Genomic DNA, 27,519 nt, shown 5'->3' on the forward strand with positions numbered 1-27,519 from the left:
CCAAGTCACGTGGGGCGCGGCGTCCCGCCCAATCAGGGCGCCGGAGCGCGAAGTCCTCCCGAGATCCCGCCAAATACGAGCGGGCGCGAGGGAAGCGGGAGCCGGACGGGGTGCCGGAGGGGACAAAAAGCCGCCGTCGCGGGTAACGGACGGCTTTGTGTGGTGGTTTTTTTCTTTTAACCCCTGTGAGGGATTGAAGAGGGGGCAGGCGCGGGAGCGTGCCTCGGGGACGCGCGCGCGCCCCCCCCCCCGGTTCTCGTGAGGGGGAGCCCGGCCCGGCCACTCTCTCCCGCGCGCGAGAGGCCTTTCCCTCTTCTTCTTCTTCCCTCAGTGCCTCAGTCCTGAGGGAAAACTTTGTAGCAGGTGAGAGAGGGGGAGAAATAAGAGATGAAGTATCGCCCCGCGACCCTTCGTGGGGGGGGGGGGGAGACTGAGGCAGGTCGGGGAAGGAGGGTCGTGGGTTTATGGGGGGGGGGAGATATTGTCTTGAGGGGGAACCGAAGCGGGAAACGGGGTGGGGGGTTGTGTGTCACGCTGCGGGTATTAAGGTGCTGGCGGGGGGGGGGGTTCCTGAGGGGAAACTGAGGCACGTCGTGGCTGCTGAGGTGGATATATTGCGGGGGGGGGATAATTGTCGTCCTGAGGTGGGGGGGAGAGGAGGGGTAGGATGGCTCTGCAGAGCGGGAGGGAGGGAATGTCTTAGGGGCTGCGGGGGGTTGGGCTGGATGACCCCTGGGGTTCCCTTCCAACTCTACGATAATTGGAAAAAAGCTTTTCTTTTGATGGGGGGGGGGGAGAAGCGAAGTACAGTGGTACCTCAGGTTACATACGCTTCAGGTTACAGACTCCGCTAACCCAGGAATAGTACCTCGGGTTAAGAACTTTGCTTCAGGGTGAGAACAGAAATCGCGTGGCGGCAGCAGGAGGCTCCATTAGCTAAAGTGGTGCTTCAGGTTAAGAACAGTTTCTGGTTAAGTACGGACCTTCGGAACGAATTAAGTACTTAACCTGAGGTACCACTGTACAATTCTATGATAATTGGGAAAAACTTTTTTTTGGGGGGGGGGGGGGAGAAGCGAAGCAGAGGTATGTTTGAGCTTTCCAAACAGAGGTTGGATGGGGTCATCTGCCAGGGATGCTTTGGCTGAAACTCCTGCGTGCAGGGGGTTGGACTGGATGACCCCTGGGGGTCCCTTCCAACTGTACATACAATTCTACGATAATTGGGAAAAAACTTTTTTGGGGTGGATGGAGAAGCAAAGCAGAGATATGTTTATGTCGGAAGTTTCCAAGCAGAGGCTAGATGGGGTCATCTGCCAGGGATGCTTTGGCTGAAACTCCTGCGTGCAGGGGGTTGGACTGGATGACCCCTAGGGTCCCTTCCAACTCTATGCGATGCTACGATAACTGCACACCCATGTTCTCTAGCCACTGGCTCTGCAGGGATTCAGAGGGGAAACTTGAGGCGCTGCAGCAAGGAGGGAGGGACAGGGAAATCCCTTATGGGTGGGCTGCAAGGGGGTTGGGCTGGATGACCACTAGGGTTCCCTTCCAACTCTATACAGTTCTACGATACTTGCACACCCATGTTCTCTAACCACTGGCTGCAGGCTTTCAGAGGGGGAACTGAGGCGCTGCAGCAGAAAGGGAGGGGGGATATCTTACGGGCTGCTGGGGAGGGAAACTGAGGCAGGGCCAAGGGAGCTGTTGTGGGGGGCAGACATGAGTTGGTGTGGGTGTCAGAGTCCCTGTGAGTGGAAACACTTTTTTTGGGGGGGTGGAGAAGGGAGGCAGGGATATGTTTATGTTGCAGGTTTTCAAGCAGAGGTTGGACGGAGCCCTCTGTCAGGGATGCTTTAGCTGAGATTTTTGCACTGCAAGGGGGCTGGACTGGATGACCCCCGGGGTCCCTTCCAACTATACAGTTCTGTGGCTCTCGAAATGGAGCTTTTGGAGGGGGATCCCAAGGGAGGGAAACGGGAAATGGAGAACATATTGCCGCCTGAGAGAAACTGAGGCAGGGAGGAAATTGAGGCAGGTTTAAGGAAGGAGAGCCTGGGTCCAGCAAGTGTTGGATGGGCCATGGCAGGTGACTCCCAGAGCTTGAATTATGAAGGGAGAGGAGTCCCTTGATGAAAGCCCCCTGCTATACTCATCTTGAATCATCACAGCTATAGGGGGGTGGGGCTGTCACAAGGCATAAGGTGGACCTCTATCATTTGAGCATTCCTTCGTTTGGCAACCAATGTTGTTGCTGAGGAAGCAGGGTTAATGTTTGGTGGTGATCACGCACGAATATGCACCATATATGTTAATGTAAAGCGCCCATGTGTTGGTATATTGTTCTAGCACCACAGGCCATTGCGCAACGCATTCTTAAAACTGGCATGTGGGCTGCGTTTTCTGTTAACTTGGCAATGGGGTGCAAGTAAACACCCGGCCAAAATATCAAGAAGGGCATGTTGGCATCTAGTTGACTGCTGTAGGAATGAGGGTGATGGATTGGAAAGACACTATGTTTGGACTTGCAAGGAAGTCAGTGATATGCAGGCTTAAAGGTAAAGGGACATGCTTGGAGAACTGACGCTGTCAAAAATATTGAAAAGGTTAATGTTGGCATTGGGTGCCTTTGTCCCTCCAGATGTTGCCGAATCGCACCTCTCATAATCGGAGGCTGTGTTTTCTGCGTCTGATGGGAGGTGTGGTTTGGCCGTGTCCGTGACTGGGGGCAAAGGTTCCCCACACCTGGAGGGGGTGGAATAGTGATGGAGTAGGACTTGTGGTTTGAGGAGTGATTGGGTCTGCATGGGATCCAAGGAAGGAGGCAGGGAAGGGAACACAGGGAGCAACTGGTGACTTGTAATGAGAGTTGGGTGTGGGAAAGGGGTACTGGTCACCCCTGGGGAATCAATGGAGTACAGTGGCAATGGGGAGCTTCCGGCCCATGAGCCTAATTAGACCCGCCAATCCTCTCCAGGTCTGTGGGAAGTTAAATAGAAGTGACGAACGTAGTCCTATTGATATCAGTGGGTCTGCTCTGAATTACATGTAATTGGATGCAACCCTAGATGCCTAATAACTTGGGAAACTTTCAGTTCATGTGCATGTTTGATGTTTCCAATGTAATGTTGAATTATTCGTTGCGACACTACATTTTTCAATATTTTAAGACTATTGTGTTTATAGACTGTTTTCGTAAACCTTTTCCGTAAACGCATTCATCAAATGCAGTTTATAATTAAATTGATTGTCTTCCATTGACAGCTATGGAGTGTCAAGATAAATCAGCGGTTCCAGCCCGGAAACTGATACAAGGTAACCCGTTTCATGCAAAAACAAAAAACCCTGACTCATTTTCAGCCCAGGCTATTCTTTCTGCATGGCACAGACTTGCTAAACTCTTTTCCTTCAGGCTTGTTAGATTTCTTTATAATTGTGATACTATACATAAACCTTTGAACTCAGAATGCTACATTTCCAGGAATGCAATATTTATTTAATCTGAGGGAAAGCAATGGTGTTTTGCTACAATCTTTGCAAAGCAGAAGTTATTCAGTGCCCTGTCATACATTTATTTGGAATATGATGCTACTTGTTGTATTTGTGGATGGTTACGATTTTTGCAAGAGGAAATATTTTTCTGTCATCTCAGGCCCATCTTGATATGTCGCCACCTTCTTTTCCTGTTTAAAAGATGAGAGCTGCATTTTTTTATTCAGTTTTTGGCTGCATGTTTTATCCCATCCTTGAGCTCAGGGTGGGGTATATGGCTGTATTTGCTCTTATCCACACAACAACTTTATGGGTTGGGTTAGGCTGAAAGTCGCCCAGTGATCTATTTGTGATCTTTGAACCTGGTTCTTCCCAGTCCTAACCTATCGCCTGTACCTGGGATGAGGAACTTGTGTCCCTCCGGGTAGTCCCTTCATCCCTCACCATTGGCCATGCTGGTTGTTGGGCTGATAGAAGCTGAGAGCCCAACAGCATCTGAAGGGACACATGGTGTAGTATGTTTGAACTACACCATGCTGTTGCATGTACGGAGCAGGCTTGTTCCCTGTGGCTCTACAGTCTACAGCATGGGTAGACAAACTAAGGCCCAGGGGCCAGATCCAGCCCAATCACCTTCTAAATCTGGCCCGCGGACGGTCTGGGAATCATCGTGTTTTTACATGAGTAGAATGTGTGCTTTTATTTAAAATGCATCTCTGGGTTATTTGTGGAGCATAGGAATTTGTTCTCCCCCCCCCCAAAAAAAAAGTCTGCCCCCCCCCCAAGGTCTGAAGTACAGTGGACTGGCTCCCTGCAGGAAAAGTTTGCTGACCCTTGGTCTACAGGGTAGGGCTAGAGTTAATGAATGAAAATTGCAACAACGTAAAATTTGGCTAAACATCAGGAGGAAATTGTTATTCGTGGTATTAAACATTTGTTGCTTGTTACCAAAGAGGTCTGCAGACAGTTTTGATTTAAAAACATAAACTTCCTAACGGTAAGAGATGTTTGATGTGGGCTGTTCTTCACTGCAACTATTTAAGCAGAGGTTCAGCATCTATCAGGGATGCTGTAATTGCATAGGGGGCTGGGGTAGGTTATCTCCAAGGCCTCTTCCTTCTCACCATCTCCCCCCTTGCAAATAGGTGTTATTTAGTAAGCTTGGGTGCACAGATCCAGCTTTCTAAAATATGTACTTTTATTGGGGGGAAATGCATCCATATGTTAGATCACTTGCCTCTTTTTTTATCTTGCCCAAAATTGTAAGCTACTGTGCCATTCTTCAGCTTCTTCTTTTTCTCTTCCAGCACGATTGCCTTTCAAGCGTTTGAATCCCATACCAAAGGAGAATCTTGAGGGAAACCCAGGAGTCAAAAGAGGCAGGAACTCTCAGAACGTCTTTGATCAAAACACGCCCTGTCCTGGTTTGTCACATCCGTTACCGGACAATGTGGAGAACAGCTGCCATGAGGAAACCGAGACACAATTTGTTCCAAAACTTATTAATGGCAAGGGCCCGTTAGATAACTTTCTGCAAAAAAGCACAAAAAACAGCACAAGTCAGTTGCCCTTCATAGACTTGACAGAGGATTCCAACCACAGACTGAGTGATACTGACACAGACCACTGCAAATCGAACAAAGTAGCGGCACCTGTAGAGAAATCTCACGAGGAAATGGAAGCCCAATCTGGTCCACAAAAGCCTGTTTGTAATACCCCTGTGGATGTTCTGATGGCAACTTGCCCAGTTACACCAGATGAGGATGAATTATCAGATATGGTGTTGACCAAAACAGAAACCAATAGTACTACAGAGAGCAAACACAGTAATGTCATATTTGAAAGGAAAATGCCCGTCATTGTCCTGGAGGATATCATGACAGCCAGATCTCCACAAGCTTCACCTTTGGAAAGGAGCCTGTCTTCTGGAAATGAGACAATTGAGTCTTGTCCTGGAGAGAACAAGGATTATACAAATTCCTCGTTAAGTTCCGCCTCCCTTACCAGTTCACCTGAATCTCTGCGTGTACAAGGATGCAAGGACAATATTAGTCCGATAGCTGCTTCAACACCTGTTGGAAAGGTATAGTATGTGTTCAGAGGGAAGCAATAAAGATGGTAAATGTTCCTTAGCAAGATCTTATCTTTCCCAGCTTCCTGTTGCTGCCTTATCCACACGCTCATCTCTCAAGTGTCCTCTCTCTGCCCATTTAATTTACTCCAGCTTTGGTGCCTTTACAGTCCTCGTCTGTCGTATCTCCTACGTCAGACATGTCCAACCGGTCGACCGCAATTGGCAGGTAGATCCCCGGGGTGTCCCTGGTAGATCATGGAACCATGGTCGATCATGGGCAAGGAATGATTCCACCCCCGGTGCTAGGTTCCTCCATCGGCGCTGCAGCAGCATTGAAAGCCGGGCAAGGTGGAAAGCGAAAGTATCGTATTTTTCGCTCTATAAGATGCACCAGGCCACAAGACGCACCTAGTTTTTGGAGGAGGGAAACAAGAAAAAAAATATTCTGAATCTCAGAAGCCAGAACAGCAAGAGGGATCGCTGCGCAGTGAAAGCAGCAATCCCTCTTGCTGTTTTGGCTTCTGGGATAGCTGCGCAGCCTGCATTCGCTCCATAAGATGCACACACATTTCCCCTTACTTTTTAGGAGGGAAAAAGTGAGTCTTATAGAGCAAAAAATACGGTAATCTTTTCTTTAGTGCTTCATGCGCTTTAGTGCTGGAGTTTTGGCTGAGCGCCCCCCCCCCCCGCCAAAAAAGCTAAAAGAGTCGGGTCAATCCCCCCTCCCCCAATCAACAACTCTTGGCAATCCTCCCCCAAAAAACCGCACGCTTCTCCTCCCTCCAATGACAATGGATAGATCACTGCCTGTTTCTTTTGTACTGGGAGTAGATCACAGTCTCTTGGGAGTTGGACGTGCCTGTCATACGTCTTTCCCTATCAGGTTCTCCCTCAGGAGTTCAGCTTCAAACACTGGTTTCCACATTGTACAGTGACTTCTAAAAGCTATGTTACATACCGTATTTTTCGCTCCATAGGACGCACCGCCCTATAGGACGCACCTAGGTTTTTTTTGGGGGGGGGGAATAAAGAAAAAAAAATTATTTCCCCCCCCCCCAGGCACGGGGCTGGCGCAGGGGAAGCCCGAGCTTCCCCCGACCCCAGCCCCCAGAACAGCCTGCTATCCACAAGCCTAGGGAGCCGCGCCAGTCTCCCCAGGCTTGCGGACAGCTGTGCGGAGCCCGGGAAGGCATGCAGCTCTGCGCGACCCTCCGGAGCCCGGCGCGGCTTGGCGCCGGGCTCCGGAGGGTTGCGCAGAGCTTCCTGAAGCCTGGAGAGCGAGAGCCTCTCACTCTCCAGGCTTCAGCGAAAGCCTGTATTCGCCCCATAGGACGCACCCACATTTCCCCTTCATTTTTGGAGGGGAAAAATGCGTCCTATAGGGCGAAAAATACAGTACTTCTCTTTTTTTGTCAGTGGGTTGGGGGTTTTTTGGGGGGGAGGGGGGGATACTTGCATCCTGAGCAGTTAGAATCTTCTATGTATATTTTGTTCTAGGAGGCTTAGGTTTGGCCAGAATCAAGTATATACACTTCCAGAGTTAACACTAAGTACATTACTTCGGGTAAATGAGCCACCATCGCTGCCAGAGGGCCATGGACAGTTTGTCCCAGGGTTTTTAGATTCTTAATTCCAGGGTCCTGGGTTCAAGCCCCAGGTTGTGTGAAAGATTCCTGCATTTCCTCGTAGTCCCTTCCGGCTCTACAGTTCTATGATGTTGTAAAGTCATGTCTACTAAGGACCTGACTTAGGGAGCAAGCGTGTGAATGCCTAGCTCACTACTAAGCATACAAAAGCAAGAAAGACATCCCACTAAAACATGAAATATGACATGCTCTAAATGTAGGGATGCAGGTGGGTTAAACCACAGAGCCTAGGACTTGCTGATCAAAAGGTCGGCGGTTCAAATCCCTGCGATGGGGTGAGCTCCTGTTGCTCGGTCCCTGCTCCTGCCAACCTAGCAGTTCGAAAGCACGTCAAAGTGCAAGTAGATAAATAGGTACCGCTCCGGCGGGAAGGTAAACTGTGTTTCCGTGCGCTGCTCTGGTTCACCAGAGGCGGCTTAGTCATGCTGGCCACATGACCCGGAAGCTGTACACCTGCTCCCTGGGCCAATAAAACGAGATGAGTGCCGCAACCCCAGAGTCGGCCACGACTGGACCTAGTGGCCAGGGGTCCCTTTACCCTTTAAACTTTTCATTGCTATCTTCCTCTCCTTAAAAGTGAAACTTGTGGGCAGACTTCTTACTTTAGCCACCAATTGTCAAATACAGTGGTACCTTGGTTTAAGAACAGCTTAGTTTATGAACAACTTGGATTAAGAACGCTGCAATCCCGGAAGCAGGTGTTTTGGTTTGTGAACTTTGCCTTGGAAGCAGAACCTGTTGAGTGTGTTCCATTTGTAAATTGAGTCCCCCACTGCTATGGGAAAGCACACCTTGGTTTAAGAATGCTTTGGTTTAAGAACGAACTTCCAGAATGGATTAAGTTCGTAAACCAAGGTACCACTGTACTGTACAGTTGCTCCATGGGAGTGGTAACTGACTAAGCTTAGCTTAGCTTAAAGTTACTGTATCCTTGATTCTGAACAAGAACATACAATGTTTCTGATTTCGCATGGTGGTGCCCCCTGATCAGAATCAGGGGGAAGGTCTGGTTAAAGAAAGTAAAAAAATGGAGGTGTCTCTCCTCACCCGAGCACACTTTTTTAAAAAGGTACAACTTCAGATGATTAGGTAACATTCACCTGCAGGCTCTCAGAACTAAAGATCACTAGAACAGGGAAATATTTGGGTTTTAAGTTGCTATTAGAATGTGGCTTAAGTGATTGATTGGTAGCATAGGTTGGGAATTAGAGTCTGCTGGCTGAGATACAAAGTGGAAATCTAAGTCTTGCAAGGAGTGGCATGTTCTAAATATATTTAACACTCACTCTATTGGATCTTCTTTTTGACTGGTTGGAATTTTGGCCACCACGTGTTATAGGCTGGAAATAGTCATCTGAGTGCCAAACCCTTCAAAAATAACTGTTGGTGTGACAGGAACTGTCTCCTGTCGGGCACAGTAGCAATGAAATGGGATGGAGGGGGTGGTCTCCTATGCATAGTCAGCTAATTTGCACTGGAAAAAGTTCAGCTTTTATTGGAAAGCTTTCTGGCGCCCAACAGAGTGATCTAATTTAGCATGCTTATTTGTGCCTAATAAAGTTACATTAGAAACTGCCAGGCATACCCAAGGTGGATAAAAATTAATGATTAAAAAAAAGCAGATTTTTTATTTAATTTGGATTTTTTGATTTAATACAGATTTTTTTTAATTTAAATTGGATTTTTAAAATAAAATGATTTTGGAGGGGAAATCTCTCTAAATATAGTTTTCTATTTAAGTTACATTATAGTCCACAGGCTGTTCATCAGGAAATAAGAATTTGTTTTCAGTTTTTCATGTCTGCTCAGTTTTTGTTTTGTTTTTTTAAAAAAACCGTTTAACCACATCAGTTAACAAACATGGATACATATGCTATAATGTTATTGTTTTAGTTAAATAAATTGATATTAAGGGGGGGGGGGAATTCCCCTTCCAATAAAGTACATCAGAAAATTGTGCAAATATAACTTGCTGATGTTAACTTATTAAACCACACAATAATTTCATAATTGTCTGCCTATGTATTTATAATAGTATAACCAAATCAGAAATTTTTGATAGAACTGTAAAAACTACTCTGAATATTTATTATTCCAAAAATGAAACCTTCATCTCGTTGTAAATATTAAGATTATACTAGCAAGATTGAGTCTTTCGGTAAAAAAATAATGATTTAAATCAAGTCTTACTGACTAGTAAGATTATACTAGCAAGATTGAGTCTTTCGGTAAAAAAAATATGATTTAAATCAAATCCACCCTGGGCGTACCTAATGCTTTATTTGTGATTGGCATCCATTCGTTGTTACTAAAGATCCTGTAAAATGGAAAAAAAATGCTGCAGAAAAATAAAACCCTGGGAAATGTTTCACCCCGCATGAAACGTGGGTGTTCGCTGTGACATATATAGTGGGGGGGGGGGCCTTCAGCAGACTTCCAAGTGTGTTTTGGCCTACAGAGAGCAGTGGAGATGTGGTTAATCTCCCATGTAGAGAGATGTAAAGGCCTGAAAAAAGAAACCAACCCAAGAAAAGTGAGGTGGGGGAGATATAGCAATTCAGATATAATCGAGCGGCTCCAGAATACACCCCCCCCCCCCGGTATTGCTTAATTTTAGGTCAGGGAAGGATGGCATTTTAGAGAAACACCGGATAATGTTTAAACAGAAGAATCTGGGGCACACTTTGATTCTGATCACCTCTTTTTATTGTTCTGGGGAAATACGTGTGCAGTGCAAGGTGTGAGTTGTCTGCTGCTGCTGCTGCTTGGATGAGGCGCGGTTTCTTCCCAGGCCCTACTGAAATTTAATGGGAGGCACTGACGTTTTTTGGGGGGTGCCGGCATTTTGTATTGATGAAAGTGCTGGGGGTGTCAGCACACAATGGCTTTCATATGCAGCAAAAAAGAGGAGTGTGTATACTGGCGCTCTATTCCGGTGAGTGCTGTCGCAGAAGTCCTGATTCTAATATATTGGGAGCTGAACTGCAGCTGTCTGACATTCCGTAACCTATAAGGCTTGTCTGCTGAAGTGGCTTTAACTGTTAAATTCCACAATCCTTGCATATGCCTGTTCTTTGAAGTGCCCCTCAGGAAAGGGCCATAACTCATTGGTAGAACATCTTGCTTTATGTGCAGAAGGTCCCATGTTCAATCCCTGGTGCTTCTAGGTAGGGCTGGGAGATGTTCCCCTGCAGCTCGTTTCTCCCTTTCACCCCAAGTTCGTGCTTCTTCAAAGTCCATGACGCCTTTGGTAGAGGCTCTGAGTATTACCATGCAAAAAGAGGGTAAATCTCTCCCAAAAAGCCATATACATAACATAACATGCAGAGCATACATTTGAAGCACATGGCTTTCCCCAAAGAATCCTGGGAGTGATAGTTTGTTGAGGGTGCTGGGAATTGTAGCTCCGTGGGGGTAAACAATGGTTCCCAGGATTCTTTGGGGAAAGCAATGCTCTTTAAATGTGTGGTGCGTACACAGCCTAAAATGCAATGCAGTAGGTTTATCAGCTGTGCTTTCTCATTACCGAAACACTCAGAGTAACGTAATCACACACAATGAGTGTCATAGTAAATTAGGTGGGCAAGATTTGCCATCTTTTGTATCTTACTCCATCCCATCCTGAAAGTATACAGTGGACGTTCGGGTTGCGAACGTGATCCGTGCGGGAGGCACATTCGCAACCCGCAGCATTCGCAGCCCCGCATCTGCAGGTTGCGATTCAGCGTTTCTGCGCATGCGCAAAGTGCGATTTAGCGCTTCTGTGCATCCGCAACCGCCAGAACCTGGAAGTAACCCGTTCCGGTACTTCTGGGTTTCAGCTCGTCCATAACCCAAAAAAAACGCAACCTGAAGTGTCTGTAACCCGAGGTATGACTTTATTTTGGAAGATAATTTGAGTGAGTTTGTGTGTGTGTGTGTGTGTGTGTGCGTGTGTGTGTGTTTCATAACAATCAATTTATGCAAGAGCTGCTTCTCAGCTTTTACTTTCAGCTTCTGGAAAGTGGAACAGGTTTTGACCAATGAAGATTTAATGTACATAAGTATTCATGCCCATTAATTTGAACGGATCTCTTCTGAGTATGACTATTGCTGAATACAGCCCAAGGTTTGTCTGTATTGAAGAGAGCTTTTTAGCTCGCATTAGGTGGTTGCTCTCTGTGTGTGATTTCACACGAGGGAGGAGGCCAGGGCAAGCAGGAACCAAGAGGAGTTTGGAAGGGAGACCATGTGGCACAAATGTCTTCCATTACAGGATGTTTCGTGCCCCTGGGTCAAAAGCCTGAAGACGTTCTGTGCAACATTTTGGAAACTGCTGTATCCAGTGTTAGCCATAATTGGAGTACAATCGTACCTTGGAAGTCGAATGGAATCCGTTCCGGAAGTCCGTTCGACTTCCAAAACGTTCAGAAACCAAAGTGTGGCTTCTGATTGGCTGCAGGAAGTTCCTGCAGCCAATTGGAAGCCGTGCCAGATGTTCGACTTCCAAAAATCATTTGAAAACTGGAACACTCACTTCCAGTTTTAGATCGTTCGGGAGCCGAAATGTACGAGTTCCAGGGCGTTCAGCAACCAAGGTACGACTATACGTTCCTAAATTAGCAATGTCAATTTCAGTGTTGTACTCTAGTCTCGACAAACATTGGATACTCCCTGGATATCTAACATCCAATACTCCAGTCAAATGTAGTAGCAATGCTCAACTGCTTCCTTTTTCGGTCTTGGGCCAAGGATGAGGTATCAGCAGGCTTGAAGAAACTCCCAAGTTTTACAGAAGTACAAATTGAGGGGGGGGGGCGAAGAACTTAGTGAGGACTGAAGATGCTCGTGAGGGTGGGATAGTAATAATAGAGTATTCTGGAAAAGTGCCTTGTAGGTATTCCGCACTGCTACCCTGAACTCCTTTGGCTGAAAAGTCAAGATATAAATTCTATAAATAAATACTGGATGATTACATAGTGCAGCATTTTATTGCAGGTTCCACCTGTGAAACCTTTTCGAATTTGTTTTTTTAATCCTGGCTTAGAGCTGCACCCTTCTTCCGGCACCCAAAGCTTCCCCAAGTTTTATTAAAGGAGGAATTCAGATTTTTTACATAATAAGAAAACAAATCTGTTGACCGCTAGTCCCACGGGACTCTTCGTTTCTGCTGCTTTAAAGGGGTGTGAATAATGCATGCTCGTCTCTGTCCTCTCAATTCCAGGCACCGCAGAAAATTCACCGGAGTTCTGAGGAGAAGGAGAAACTAAAACTGCAGAGGGTAAAGTGGTGTTTTCCCCCCTATTGACCTAGAAACCTTATTTGTTCACTTTTGGTAATGAGCGGAGAGCACATCCCTTTTCCGGTTTCCTGACCTCTGCTGAAGGTCCAAGCCACCACTGGCATGTGGACCCCGAAGGTTGCCCTCTGGCTGAAAATGTTCCCCCACCCCTATTCAGATTGACTTGCTGCTTTTTAAAGTTTCGCGCTGTGGGCCTTTTTGTTTTCTGTGCCCTTGCTTCAAGCGTTAATTTTTTCTCTCTACAAGCAATGCCAGGATTCAAGAAGCTATAGATGAAGTGAGTAGGAGGGTGCGGGAACTTTAGCTCGAGTACAGAAAGGAGGTGCTGCTTTGTCTGTTTGTTTTGAAGCATTTTTACCCTACCCTTCAGGCTTCCAGAGCAGCTTAGTTACCAGTAACATGGCAGCCCTGCCCTCAGGCTTAGGCAAAGGTAAAGGGACCCCTGACCATTAGGTCCAGTCGTGGCTGACTCTGGGGTTGCGGCACTCATCTCGCTTTATTGGCTGAGGGAGCCGGCGTTTGTCCGCAGACAGCTTCCGGGTCATGTGACCAGCATGACTAAGCCGCTTCTGGCGAACCAGAGCAGCGCACCAAAACACCGTTTACCTTCCTGCTGGAGCGGTAGCTATTTATCTACTGGCACTTTGACGTGCTTTCGAACTGCTAGGTTGGCAGGAGCAGGGACCGAGCAACGGGAGCTCACCCCGTCGCGGGGATTCAAACCGCCGACTTTCTGATCGGCAAGTCCTGTGCTCTTTGGTTTAACACACAGCGCCACCCGCGTCCCACCCTCAGGCTTAGACACAAGGAAAAGGGGATCAGGAGGGAGATGGGGCAGGAGAAGCAAACTTTGGTGCTTTGGTCAACTGGAATGGTAACAGCTTAGGGAGAGGGAGAGGTTAACGTTGCTGGTCCCTCAGCAGCACTGGTGGAGTCTGCCTGCTTCCCTTCTCTCCCTCTGTCCTGCCACCTGGTGGACTGGCCTCCTGGTACCAGTGGATGAAGGTGAGAAGCCTGATGGAACAAATGGCTTCTCACCAGAAATGGAGCCTGACTGAGCAGCTTCTTGGCACCTGCGATTAGACTTTCGTGGGGCGTTGGTGGAGAGTTGCCTAAAGAGCTCTTCTGTTTGGGGGCGTCTGTTGTCGTTTCTCGCAACCCAGGATCAGGAACGTGCAGAGAAGCTTCAAAAGCAGCAAGCTGAGCGGGAGGAGAAGGGGAGGCTGAAGGAGGAGGCGAAGGCTGCAAAAGAACGTGCCCGGGAGGAGGCGAAGAGGAAGAAGGAAGAAGAAAAAGAGTTGAAGGATAAGGAAAGGAGGGAGAAAAGGGAGAAAGATGAGAAAGAGAAGGCTGAGAAGCTGCGGGCGAAAGAGGAAAAACGGAAAGAGAAGCAGGAAGCTCTGGAGTAAGTTGTCCTCTCTGGTGGGGTTTGTTTTTACGTGTGACTCATGCTTGAACATGTGTGCATGGTTGCTTGGTTTTCCCCCCACCCTCCCTGAAATTAAGCTTTTGTTTTAAAGGGCAAAGCAAGAAGAGAAAAGGAAGAGAGAAGAGGAGAAACGGTTGAAAGAGGAAGAAAAGGTAAGTGGAGTTTTGTCTCGCTCAGCCTTCACGTGCCCTCCAGTTGGACTCCAGTTCCCATCAGCCCCAGCCAGCGTACAGTGGGACTGGTAGTCCACCATAATCTGGAGAGGACCTAGTTGGGAAAGTCTGGTCTAGCTGAAGGGAAGCACACTCTGGCCTCTGCCATTGGCTGGGTGCTGAGGACTTGGAGGAGGCTGCCTTCCTTGCTTTCCTTCCTTCCTTGCCTGGCATGCTCTGGTCCATGGGGTCACGAAGAGTCGGACACGACTAAACAACAACAAAGCCTTCCTTGCTTCCCAGCAAAAACATCCTGGTGAGGGGAAGGCTAGCCTAGCCCATCTGTTAGTAAATCCTGGGCTGCTTCTGCCAGTCAGTGTAGACAATACTGAGCCTGGTGGACTACAAGGGTCTGGCTTATTCAGTTTCTTATGTTTTTATGAATAGCGTTGTTATCAGTAGGTGGCTGGGGCCAGAATTCACAGTGGTGTTTTTAATTATTCAGAGCGAGGGGGATGCTTTTGCAGAAATGCTTTTAAATAATCCAAATCCTTTGCGTTTCATTTTGTCCATATTTCCATCTCTAGCGTATCAAAGCAGAGAAGGCAGAGATCACCAGGTTCTTCCAAAAGCCCAAAACCCAGCCTGCTCCAAAGGTGAGTTTTGTTTTGCTGTTTGTCTGCCTTTGTCTGGCTCTCCTGCAATGCCATTTAAATCCATGCAAGATTTCCAGGGCAATGGAAATTGCCTTCAAGGTGGCCAACACACTTCACATTTTAAACGCTGTGTTGTACATGCACAAAAACCCCTGAACTATGTATGTCTTTTTTATTTAAAATATGTTTACTTCACCTTTCTATCAGATCAAAAGTAGAATACAAACACAAAACCCTGATTTTTAGATCTATTGCTCTACTCACCCTCAAGGAGTATAACCCAAGTGTGCTACAAACAAATATGAAGTGCTGCTAGTAATTTTTTTAAATGCATAATTTAAAAACTCTTACCCAACACTCTGCCACCTCTATGCCCATCACCAAAAGCCAGCCAATAAAGATGATTCCATGTGTTGATTCTAAAATAAGCTGGGAGGTGTGGCTCCACAAGAAGTGGGCTTCTTATATTGTTGAAGAAGCTACTGGGTGTACCTTCTCCGCTTGCCTTTCTGAGAGTTCTTTAGGCCTGGGGTTGGGGAACCTGTGGTTCTAAGGACATTGCTGGACTCTGCTCCCATCATCTTTTATGCTGGAATAAGGCTACAGGTTCCCCAGCCCTGCTTTAGCTAGTTGTGGAGATCAAAAAAGGTCAGAAAGCATAGCTGACCCATGGCTTGCAGAGGCCTTAAGAAGAGTTTGGATTTGATATCCCGCTTTATCACTACCCGAAGGAGTCTCAAAGCGGCTAACATTCTCCTTTCCCTTCCTCCCCCACAAGAAACACTCTGTGAGGTGAGTGAGGCTGAGAGACTTCAAATAAGTGGGACTAGCCCAAGGTCACCCAGCAGCTGCATGTGGAGGAGCGGAGACGCGAACCCGGTTCCCCAGATTACGAGTCCACCGCTCTAAACCACTACAACACACTGGCTCTCTAAGTGAATTTCAAGTAGCACCAGGAAGGGAGGGAATAGATGGTGGCAAAAATTGGTACCTGGATTAAGAAGCAAATCTTGGCCCTAACCAGAGAGGAGGCATCATTTTTGGTCTTCTTCAGGCAGCAAAAGGGACCATCACATCAAAGTAGCCATATGTATCCACATGTTTTTCAGGCTTTATTGGTCAAAACATGAATTATGCCCAGGAGAGAATAGGAAGCTGGTGCTGGTAGTAAGGTAGTTGGGAGGGGGGGATGGAGAGAGACCAAGAGCTTGTGTATAACATTTTCCTCCTGATTTCAGATTCTGGCTGGCTGGTGTGGCAGATTTGCTCCATTTGAGATCAAGGAGAACATGGTCCTCGCGCCAATCTGCCGAGTTGCGGTCGATCAGGACCTCATGGACCAGTTAGACTGGCTGCTGCAAGCTCAGAGCTACAGTGCTTCTTTCTTGGAAGAACTGAAAAGCAGAGATCCCTGTAAAACTGGACCCACCCTTGTCAGCAGCCCGAATGCTGATGCATTCAACAGGTTAGTTTTCTTGGTATTGTGAACTTTTGAGCTACGCTACTCGTAGAAGGCCGCTCACTGCTACTGCCTTAATCTGCGGCACTTCCTCTCAAACCCTCCTCAGCAGGGCACATGGCATTCTACAACGTCCGACGTTGGCTCATTGCCTCCCACCATGTTCTCCACCCCGGCATCATCAGATAGAGGGAATTATGAGAGTTAGAAACCTAAAAGAAGGAAAAGTTTTCCTTCATTTCTTTCATTTGGTTTAACTTGGTTTAGTTTAAAGGTAAAGGGACCCCTGACCGTTAGGTCCAGTCGCGGACGACTCTGGGGTTGTGGTGCTCATCTCGCTTTACTGGCCAAGGGAGCTGTCGTACAATTTCCAGGTCATGTAGCCAGCATGGCAAACCAGAGCAGCGCACGGAAATGCTGTTTACCTTCCCGCCGGAGCGGTACCTATTTATCTACTTGCACTTTGATGTGCTTTCAAACTACTAGGTTGGCAGGAGCAGGGACCGAGCAATGGGAACTCACCCCGTCGCAGGGCTTCGAACCGCCGACCTTCTGATCAGCAAGCCCAAGAGGCTCAGTGGTTTAAGTAAAGACCTTTATTGGGGGGCAGTAGCCCCTTTTCTTGTTTGTCCAGTGTTGCCGTCTTACCATTGCTTCTATATAAAAAAAATCCTTTTCAGTGGAAAGCAGGGATAAAGGAGTCTTTCACGACGTCAGTCAACTGCTGGTGGTCTTTCTCTCACTGTCTTGGAACCCCGGTGGGCAGAATACCCGAGACTGATTGCAGCATTTTCCTTTCAACAGTGACGTCGTCATTGTGGGCAGCAGCCAAGCAGGAGATGTGCCGGAGAGGAAGAAGTTCGGTAGGATGAAGCTCCTGCAGTTCTGTGAGAATCACCGCCCTGCCTACTGGGGCACGTGGAACAAGAAATCCTCAGCCATACGCCCAAGAAACCCTTGGTCAAAAGAGGAGGTCAGCACGTGATACTGCATCCACCTCTTGTTTCAGCTGAAGTAACTCAGTGGCAAGCCCCAAGGCAGCTAAGCAGAGAAGTCCAGGTTTAAGTCGCCAATATATAAGGCTGTGGTTGCCACCATGCCTGCAGCTGTGGGGTATATATGAAATTGCATCCGATTATAATCTCTGGAATATCCAGTTTATTGGCTCTTGGGCTGGGAAAACAGCCTCTCTTCCTGAGACCATGGGCAAGGGCCGTAGCTCAGCCGTAAGAGCCCCTCTTCTATATGCAGAGGGCTGTGCAATCCTCGGCACCTCCAGGTACAGAATCATAGACTTGTAGGGCCAGAAGGGAGCCCAAGGGTTGCCATCTACTCCGGCCCCCTGCAAGGGAGGACTTGCAGCTAAAGAATCCCCGATCCATAGAAAGTAGGACTGGGGAAATCCTGGCGAGCCGCTGCCAGGCAGTTCTGATGTTACTGACATATGATGAATCCAATGGCCTGACATGGTATAAGGCAGCTTTCTGTGTGGTTTAGTGCAGCCCGGTGGCTTTTATTTTCTGTCTGCTTGGCAATGGGCTTTGTAAGTTCCCTTCTCCCTCCATTAAGCAACAGACTATGAGCTGCAACTGAGGTTTCCGGTGCTGCAGTGTGAAGGAAAACCACCCTCTCTGCTCTTTATATTGTTCCCTGGGGAGCAAAGAGGATGATCCCCTCACTCTCTGTCCTGTATTGTAGATCCCTCTCCTCCCAGCCCAGCAGCACAGTGTTGCTAGAATCTAGCCCAGGGGTCAGCAACCTAAGGCCCATGGGCCGGAAGCGGCCCGCGGTGGTGTGGGGACTCGCTTCCGCGGCACCAGAAATCGCGTCTGTGCATGCTCAGATGCCAGAAATCGCAGGTGCGATCCGGCCCACAGAGGGATCTCCATGGGACCGATCTGGCCCAGGCGAGATAAACCTTGCTGACCCCCAATCTAGCCTCTTGTTCCTTCTCCAAAATCCTATGTACAGCCTGCATTACTTCTCAAGGCAGAATGGTTTTTCAGTACAGTATTGCATTTTTTGTTTCCTCCTTTCCTCTGCAGAAACTTCTGGACTACGAAGTGGAGAGTGACGAAGAATGGGAGGAGGAGGAGCCTGGGGAGTCTCTCTCTCACAGCGAAGGGGTAAGGACGAATGGCCACCTTCTGCCTGCAAGCAGGAGACTTCTTTGTCAAAGGAACCAGGGTTCCGGGTGTAATAGAGACAAGCAGGATCACCTGCAGGAAAATGCTGCAGCGTGGGTTGCAACCAGACATGCCATCTTCTGGGGCCAGCAGTTGTTCCGTGTTCTGTGGCCACACTGAGCATGCTCAGTCCTCATTGGGCCAGCTTTTCGGGAGGGAGGAGGCTCATGATGTCAGAGCAACAAGCCAATGCGTGGATCTTCCCCACCAAAGTTCCAGCAGCACTGGTTATTTATAGAACCTTTATGCATGGAGGGATAAGTTGCCTCTTGTGTTGCGGAGTGTAACAGCAGCTTCCACCACTTGTTGTTTTTGTTTTAACTATATATTTGTGCTTTTACCTTGTGAAGTGCCCTGATACCTTATGATGAAGAGTGGCATATAAATCTTAATCATCATAGTAATAATAATTGCAGTGATACCTTTCTGAACAAGGACAGAGCTGCAGATGCACGCAAGTTTGATTATTTTTATTATATGTTTGAAAATATTTATATGCCATTTTGCAAACCTCGATAAGTGGAGTTGCAACTGACCTGACGTTACTGACCTTTCAGTGAGTCTTAAAAGCAGAAATGCTTAGAGTAGGGTATGTTTTAGGGGTAAAGGTTTTAAATATATTTAGCTGTCTTTAAATACATCCATAGTGCCATGCCTTGTTTTTTCGGACAGTTCGTGCTGAGGTTAAGGCTGTGGGTTAGGGCCCAGCCAGTGTGGTGCCCTGCCAACGGGCTTGGGGTTCCTGGACCTCAGCTCCCATCATCCCCAGCAAGCACAGGCCAATGGTTGGGCATGTTGTTGTCCAGACAGGGTTCAACACGCATGGATCAAAGCCTCATTCAGCTGCATCGAGCTCGGTGGGTGACTTTGGGGTCCAGTCCCTGGCCCTTAGCCTAATCCTACCTCCTCAGGATAAGCTAGGGAGGAGGAGAGGTGGGGTGTAAATTGAGGAAGTGAACACCTGGAGGTTGCCTTACCTGACCCATACTGCAGCTTTTACACTGGCTGATTTTTGTCATGTGTTAAATGCATTCTTTGTCCTGTTATGTGGTTCATGAGAAAGGCTTTGGGCATGAATCCAAGGAACCCAAAGGAAAAATCAGTGCCCACTGCCTTGCGGGACGCCTTTGGGAGAAGAAAAGGTTAAGGAATAAACCTTACACAATTCCAGAGTGGAGTCCCTATGGATGGCACCTTGTACTCCTCCTTCTGGCAACTCCTGCTGCCAAGCTAGTGCCAAACGTCTTGCTTTGCTTTCCATTGGACCACATCAGGAAGTCCGGGAGGGGGGTCTTGTCGTCTGTGCAGCCCAGGACCTCCAAATATACTGCCCAGGCTTGCACCATGGAGATACTCTAGCTTGCCTTGTTTGTGTGTGTAGGTATTCCATCGCACCAGAAGCGATTTAGTCCTGCTGGCCACATGACCCGGAAAGTTTCCTGTGGACAAATGCTGGCTCCCTCGGCCTGAAAGCAAGATGAGCGCCACAACCCCATAGTCACCTTTGAGTGGACTTAACCATCCAGGGGTCCTTTACCTTTACCTTTTTTAGATATAACAGTGGTACCTCGGGTTAAGAACTTAATTCATTCTGGAGGTCCGTTCTTAACCTGAAACTGTTCTTAACCTGAGGTACCACTTTAGCTAATGGGGCCTCCCGCTGCTGCCGCCGCCGCACGATTTCTGTTCTCATTCTGAAGCAAAGTTCTTGTACTATTTCTGGGTTAGTGGAGTGTGTAACCTGAAGTGTCTGTAACCCGAGGTACCACTGTACTGAAACACTCAGAGTAACATAATCATACCCAATAAGTGCCATAGTAAATTAGGTGGACAAGATTAGCCAAATTTTGTATCTTACTCCATCCCTTTTCCAAGTTTTCTTGACGTCTACTTTTAAATCTTTCAGGATGATGACGATGAGGGTGGAGAGGAGGAAGACGATGACGACGGCTTCTTTGTGCCCCATGGGTACCTCTCAGAGGATGAAGGTGTGACTGAAGTAAGCCACAGAATTCCAGGGCACCTTACGACAAGACTGAACTGCCTTGGGAATAAATTTGCAAACAGTTACTTGTGTAGGGTAACTTGATCTACCCAGCTTGGCAGTGATGCAGTAGTCCCTGCGGCACCAATAACTTGCCGGTTATAATCTGTACAAAAATCTCCAGTTATAAGTTTTAGAATTCAAAGCACTAATCTCATATTGGCTAGCTAAGCTGGGAAGTAGCTGGGATGTGCAGCCAGGGGGGCCACCTTCCCTCTTGACCAACCATCCGAGCAGTCGCTTCCAGGTTTGCGGCATTCGGGAGCCAAAATATTCGAGAACTAAGCTGTTCAAAAACCAAGGTACGACTGTAATAGAAAAGAACTTAACGGGGGGGGGGTGGCACCTAGACCTTCTATTGTGGCAAGTGTAACCTAGGTTTAAGGCGCTATTTAGTGATTAGATTATATATCTGAGTTTCTAACCCTGGCACTGATACAAACGCGTCGGATGTTCGGGTTCCAAAGAACATTCGCAAACTGGAACACTCAGTTCTGGGTTTGCGGCATTCGGGAGCCAAAACGTTTGACTCGCAAGGCGTTCGACTTCCGAGGTACGACTGTACTTCAGTAGTAAAGTGACCAAACCTTTCTCTTTAGTTATGCAAACACCCAACCTTTTGAGCCGTTCTCCTTCTTCATCAGAGTAATGCTTTTCTTTCCCTTCCAGGAATGTGACCCCGAGAATTACAAAGCTCGCCAGAAGCTGAAAGCGAAGGAGTGGGACGAGCTGATCACCAAGGGGAAGAGATTCCGCGTCCTTCAGCCTGTGAAGATCGGCTGCATTTGGGAAGGCAAGGGAAACAGCGACGCAGATCTGAGGCCCCTGCAACAGTTCACAGTTTCTATCCTGGACTCAACGATTGCTGATGAAGATCCGTTAGAAAAAAGCAGCAAAAAGAAAACAAAAGACCAGCAAAGTAAGCCGCAGGCAGGAAGAGTAAACAGCGCTGCCTCTTCCACAGAGCAAGGGTGGCTTCGGCTAAAGGTGTTACGATGCTGTAAGGAAAGGTTTATGGCAGGGGTGGCCAACTCCCAAGAGACTGCGATCTACTCATGGAGTTAAAGAATGGCAGTGATCTACCCCCTTCAGGTCAAAAAGTTGTTGAGCTTTTTTTAGGGGAGTCAAACTTCTTGACAAACGTCCAGTGACCTACCGGTAGATCACAATCTACCTGTTGGATGCACCTGGTTTATGGAAGTGGCTGGCTTGTCTGTTGGAGAAATTTGTAAAGCGTTCATCCTAACCAGGGTTCCCCAAAGGAACGCAGATAGACTCAGGCATTAAGTGAAAAATAGGCCTTTATTAATGTTCCTGTAGGAAACAATAGAATTTCTGGGCTTGTTACACAAACCCTTTCCTAACAAAGGGTTTTCTGGGGACACATCCCAGTACGTTTCCAAGTACAATTCAAAAGTCTTGGTGCTGACCTTTAAAGCCCTAAACGGCCTCGGCCCAGTATCCCTGAAGGAGCGCCTCCACCTGCATCGTCGGACACTGAGGTCCAGCACGGAGGGCCTTCTGGCTGTTCCCACACTGCTAGAAGTGAGGTTACAGGGAACCAGGCAGAGGGCCTTCCTGGTGGTGGCGCCCTCCCTGTGGAATGCCCCCCCATCAGATGTCAAGGAAATACACAACTATCTGACTTTTAGAAGACACCTGAAGGCAGCCCTGTTCAGGGAAGTTTTTAACGTCTAATGTTTTACCATTTTTTAGGTGCTGTAAGCAGCCCAGAGTGACTGGGGAAAGCCAGCCGGATGGGCGGGGTGTAAATAATAAATTATTAATTAATTATTCGGAAATTGTTTTGGGAAGGGGAGGGGGCTGGCCTGAAGCTGACAGCTGGACAATCTCTTGATGACTTGACTGTCGTCCTCCATCTGTACGAAACAGCATCCTAATACTCCTGTTCTTCTTTTCGCCATGCTCCAGTCTTGGGACAGCTGCTTCCCCTGCTTCACGGGAATGTGAACGGAAGCAAGGTCATCATCCAAGAGTTCCAGGAGTGCTGCCGCATGGGGGTCCTGCAGGGCAACAACTCCACCTCTGCTTTGGAGAGCGGGGATGCCAGCCCCACAAGCCCCAACGCTTCCTGGGCCCAGGCCCCCGCCCACGACGGCTCCGCCATCCCTTCCAAAGCCAGGCTAAAACGGATCATCTCCGAGAACTCCGTCTACGAGAAGAGGCCCGACCACCGGATGTGTTGGTACGTGCACCCCGAGGTGCTGAAGAGCTACGGCCAAGAGAATTTGCCCGTCCCTTGCCAGTGGAACTATGTCACCCAAGTGTCCTCGGCGGGCAAGGAGGATGCCAGCAGCAGTTTGCCGGGAGGGGCAGCGATACAGACCACCCCAGTCTCTGCGAAACGGAAGTCGACAGGAAGCATGTCCATCACCAAGTTCATGAAGAGGCCTTTTGGCACCGGACAGGTGAGGTTCCTTTCAGGCACTCCGTTTTCTGCCTAGACTAGTGCGGCCGCGCTCCCCAGGCCCTTAGCAACCTGCTGCAGAGGGCCCTTAATTTGAAGCGTAGCATCATTGAATTCTGTGAATCCTGCCTCTTTCCTGCGTTTCTAGGTTCTTGTGGCCTTGTTGTTGTTGTTTAGTCGTGTCCGACTCTTTGTGACCCCCTGGACCAGAGCACGCCAGGCACTCCTGTCTTCCACTGCCTCCCGCAGTTTGGTCAGACTCATGCTGGTAGCTTCGAGAACACTGTCCCACCACCTCGTCCTCTGTCGTCCCCTTCTCCTTGTGCCCTCCATCTTTCCCAACATCAGGGTCTTTTCCAGGGAGTCTTCTCTTCTCATGAGGTGGCCAAAGTCTTGGAGCCTCAGCTTCAGGATCTGTCCTTCCAGTGAGCACTCAGGGCTGATTTCCTTCAGAATGGAGAGGTTTGAACTTCTTGCAGTCCATGGGACTCTCAAGAGTCTCCTCCAGCACCAGAATTCAAAAGCATCCATTCTTCTGCGATCAGCCTTCTTTATGGTCCAGCTCTCACTTCCATACATCACTTGTGGCCTTAAGCTATCTTTAATGTAAGCCGCTTTGGGTCACTCTGCGAGAAAAACGACTGGCGAATTTTAACAGCAGCAGCCTGTCCCCAGCAATGTCTGGAGGATGAGAGCTCTAGGACTGGGTGCTACCCGGTTTTCAACGTCACGTTATATTCGGCAGCTAAATATTGGGATATGCTGATATATCTCGATGCCTGGAATGTATCTCAGCAGCTTCTTCCTCCCCACCTTAGGGGAGGAAGGGGCAGGTGAGATATAAGCTGAGCAAGCCTTCATACCACTCTGGGTAGTGTGAGGTGGGGGGGGGGGGGGGCTTCCTCAAAGGTGCAGGTAGAGCCCAGAACCACCTCAGGCTCTATCTGCCTGCCTGATGTATCGCCAGCTCAATAGCTGAACGCAGTACCGGTTTCAGACAATTTACTGACGTTATCACCCAGCTCTAGACAGCTCCCATCACCTCTGACTACTGGCCATATTCTCTGGGGCTGATAAGGGATCCTGGAGCACAACAATATATGGAGGGACGGGTTCCCCAGTCCTGGTCGAGCTAGTGTGGCGTGGGTTCGAATCCTCCCTCAATGAACCATGAGGTTCATTGGAACACTCCCTGCTAGCCAGGGACTATGGTCCGTTTAGGCCAGTAGTGTTTGCACTGGCTTCGAAGTGGCTCTCCAAAGCCCAGGTATGGTCTTTCTCCTATCACCTGCTACCCAATTCTTTTTTAATGGGAGCTGAATCTTCATGCAGAGTGTATTCTGCCACTGAGCTGTGGTCCTGCCCCTCAATTCCCTTGCCTTTCTGGAGGGAGGCAGGCTTCCTTGTCCACAAGCCCCACATAAGGAATAGGGAACCTGTGGTCCTCCAGAAGCTGTTGGATTCCAACTCCAGTGATCAGAGAAGACAAGAATATACAGTGGTACCTCGGGTTAAGTACTTAATTCGTTCCGGAGGTCCTTACTTAACCTGAAACTGTTCTTAACCTGAAGCACCACTTTAGCTAATGGGGCCTCCTGCTGCTGCTGCTGCCGCCGCGCCGCCGGAGCACGATTTCTGTTCTCATCCTGAAGCAAAGTTCTTAACCTGAAGCACTATTTCTGGGTTAGCGGAGTCTGTAACCTGAAGCATATGTAACCTGAAGCGTATGTAACCCGAGGTACCACTGTAGAGCCCAGCATCATCTAGGCCCACATCCCTGCTCCCTGTGAAGATTTCCCTCTCTTCTCCTCTGTTCTTTCCTCCTGCTAGCCGCTCTGCCTCCAGGGCACTCTTTAGGGTCAGTTTTTTAATTTTAGATTTCATTTAGTGGGTGGCATAATTCACCTGCCTATTGGTTGCTGATGTCTGAAGACACCTTCCTTCCCCGCCCCCTTCTCTTTGCTCCAAGGCTGAAACCACAGAGATGGATGGATTTCAGGCTGACACGGAGGAAGAGGATGACGACGAATGCATGATTGTGGACGTGCAGCAAAGCAAAGGTGAGGCACCCGGTTCAGGCAGTTGGCCACCCACGCACAGGTACACCCTCCCACCTCCACAAGCTGCCTAGTGTCTTTGTGTGTGCCATCTGCTCATGGTCTCTCCCAAGCCGGCTTAAGAAGCCTGCTTTAAAAGATTGTAGCTCTTGTCATGACAAGACTCAGAAAACGCAGTGGCAGAGAATTAAAGAACTGGAAAAACAAGCACACTGCTGTTTCCCAATACGTCTCTCACACAGGTCAACCCACAGAGGCGAGAGGATGAGCAGAGCCGTCTATGGAAAAATCTTTCCCTGCTTTTGCTTATGCACCTTTAAAGGAAATGACGGGGGGGTCTGTGGGACAACAAGCACTCTGAATTAACTGCTGTGTGCATGTGAACAAGCGGCCTAACGTTCAGTAGGCTTGGTTTAATTTCCCCCCTGCTTTCTGTTCCGGAAGGATCCCTTAACACAGGCATAGGCAAACTTGGCCCTCCAGATGTTTTTGGCCTACAACTCCCATCATCCTTAGCTAGCAAGACCAGTGGTCAGGGATGCTGGGAACTGTAGTCCCAAAACATCTGGAGGGCCGAGTTTGCCTATGCCTGCCTTAATGCGAGCTTGTGTAAAATAATAAAGCACAGTAAGTTTGCTTTGGGCACTTCTCGCTCTTCTGACACACAAAGCATCATTGTGGGGTGGAATTCCTTCCCATCTCCCCAGCCCATTGCCCCCCCTCCTAGCTTTGCTAGCAATTAGGTGTCAGTTTCTTGGCCATACGTTCCATACAGCCATTCAAGAGTGAGAAGGCAACAGCTGTCATGCCTCAATTTTGTGCATAGTGTTAACTAGGCCTTGGCTGTGTCCCCGCGTCAGTCTTGAGTTCAATAAACCATGGCTTGTTGGATCTAGAGTAAAAGTTGGGCACACAAACACACTCCTGTTTTCGTGCTAAACATTGGGGGTTGTTACATCATGAGATAGATAGATAAAACGTTATTCGCATTAGCCAATGGCCATAGCAACAGTAAAACATTACAGTATACGCAGAAAAGGAAATTTGATATAAGAGCACAATCATGAGTGTTGCTTCCAAGTCTACAATTCTGTAATAAAGGGAGTGGTTTTTTTTGGGGGGGGGGGAATTGATCACTTTTCTGAACACACAAGACAGTGAAAAACCCACAACTCTACAGAGGAGCAGCTGTTTATTCTGTATCTTGGTATTAGCCAAACGTCAGCTGGGAACAATTCAGCCAAGGGGGACTGGCCTGGGGAAAAGAATTGGGAGCTGTAACAGGTTAGCTCCAAAGGAAGCTTCACATCAGGAGGCGCAGACCCACCTTATCTATTTTTTGAGTAAACTGTTGTGTCTTCACAGCACCTGCGTTGGAGACCCCGGAAATCGCATCTGAGGGAGAGCAAGCTACTTCAGTTGCTGCCGTCGACTCCTCTAATGCTGTTTGATATACACAGTCCCCACCCCACCCATTAACTGCTCTGTATGTATGTAGAATTCCTTAGAATGTTTTTTTAAAAACTCTTCTGTATCTTTTTTATTGTATAAGATACTTGAACATACTCTGTATTCCTTGTAAAGAGAAGACAGCACTTTGTTCTGCTTCAGATCAGTGGAAGCACATGACGTACTTTTTAGAGGTTTAGTTGGGGGGAGGGGGGGCAGGTTTAGATGAAAATACACTTATACTCTCTCTAATAAAAGCATTATTGACCTTTTCAGTGTGCCCCATACAAATGGGGATACCTGTCACATTTTGTCTAGGAGAGGAGAGGGGTTTAAAAGTGTGCCAGGAACACACCTCATGCCTCAAATCCATGCCTGCTCATCCCTTTTATTCCATTCACATCAGCGGCATGAAGGGCCCTGATCTCCTTTCCCAGTCTCAGCTGATCTTTCACATCCACTCTGGCAGCTGGAGGAGGAAACCCGGGGCCAGAAGTGACAAAGCCGCCACTTTAGTCTGCGCACGGATGTTGGCTTTGAAATTTTTTGCACTATAGGACGCCCTTTTTTCCCACCAAAAATGAAGGGGAAACGTGTGCGCGTCCTATGGAGTGAATGCAGGCTTTCGCTGAAGCCTGGAGAGCGAGAGGGGTCGGTGCGCACCAACCCCTCTCGCTCTCCAGGCTTCAGGAAGCTATCTGCAAGCCTTCGGAGCCCGGTGGGAGTTCCCGCTGGGCTTCCAAGGCTTGCGGATAGCAGGCAGCAGCCTGAATCCTGGGGAGCGCAGCGTTGCACACTCCGGGCTTTGGGCAGCTCTCTGCAAGCCTTCGGAGCCCCAGCCCCGCGGCTAAAGAGGAAGCCAAGACAGCCACTGAGATGGATCCCGCTGGCTGTCTTGGCTTCTTTGCTCTTTGGGGCTGGGAAATATTTTTTTTTCTTTATTCCCCCCCCCAAAAAAAAACCTAGGTGCGCCCTATAGAGCGAAAAATACGGTACGTCCCCTTTAGGAACATGGAAGCTGCCTCTTGACCATGTAGTCCTGCATTGTCTACCTTAACTGGCAGCAGCAGAGTGTTTCAGGTGGTGTCTTGCATCTTCCCCATCTGATGCTCTAAAGAAGCTGAACTGGAGATTGTACCAGCAGTGTCGGAACACGCCTGGGGGGG

The 27,519-nt window shown here is 48.3% G+C and overlaps 1 protein-coding gene across 2 annotated transcripts; it reads left to right on the forward strand.

Moving 5' to 3' along the window:
- Positions 1–26,628, forward strand: CHAF1A (chromatin assembly factor 1 subunit A). Of its 2 annotated transcripts, none has more exons than XM_080988821.1 (15): positions 1–142; positions 3,265–3,315; positions 4,800–5,575; positions 12,416–12,472; positions 13,657–13,898; positions 14,014–14,074; positions 14,662–14,730; positions 15,969–16,195; positions 16,994–17,162; positions 18,235–18,315; positions 20,282–20,374; positions 21,089–21,338; positions 22,352–22,848; positions 24,817–24,907; positions 26,270–26,628. In XM_080988821.1, the coding sequence occupies exons 2-15, from the start codon at positions 3,267–3,269 to the stop codon at positions 26,353–26,355; spliced, it is 2,748 nt and encodes a 915-aa protein (XP_080844947.1). In that variant the 5' UTR covers positions 1–142; positions 3,265–3,266; the 3' UTR covers positions 26,356–26,628. The 2 variants fall into 2 exon arrangements, with proteins under 2 accessions (XP_080844947.1, XP_080844946.1); XM_080988820.1 differs by lacking the exon at positions 1–142 and adding an exon at positions 188–363.
- Positions 26,629–27,519: the final 891 nt, after the last annotated feature.

This window comes from Podarcis pityusensis (genome assembly GCF_964106645.2).
Source record: "Podarcis pityusensis genome assembly, chromosome: 18".
NCBI lineage: Eukaryota > Metazoa > Chordata > Lepidosauria > Squamata > Lacertidae > Podarcis > Podarcis pityusensis.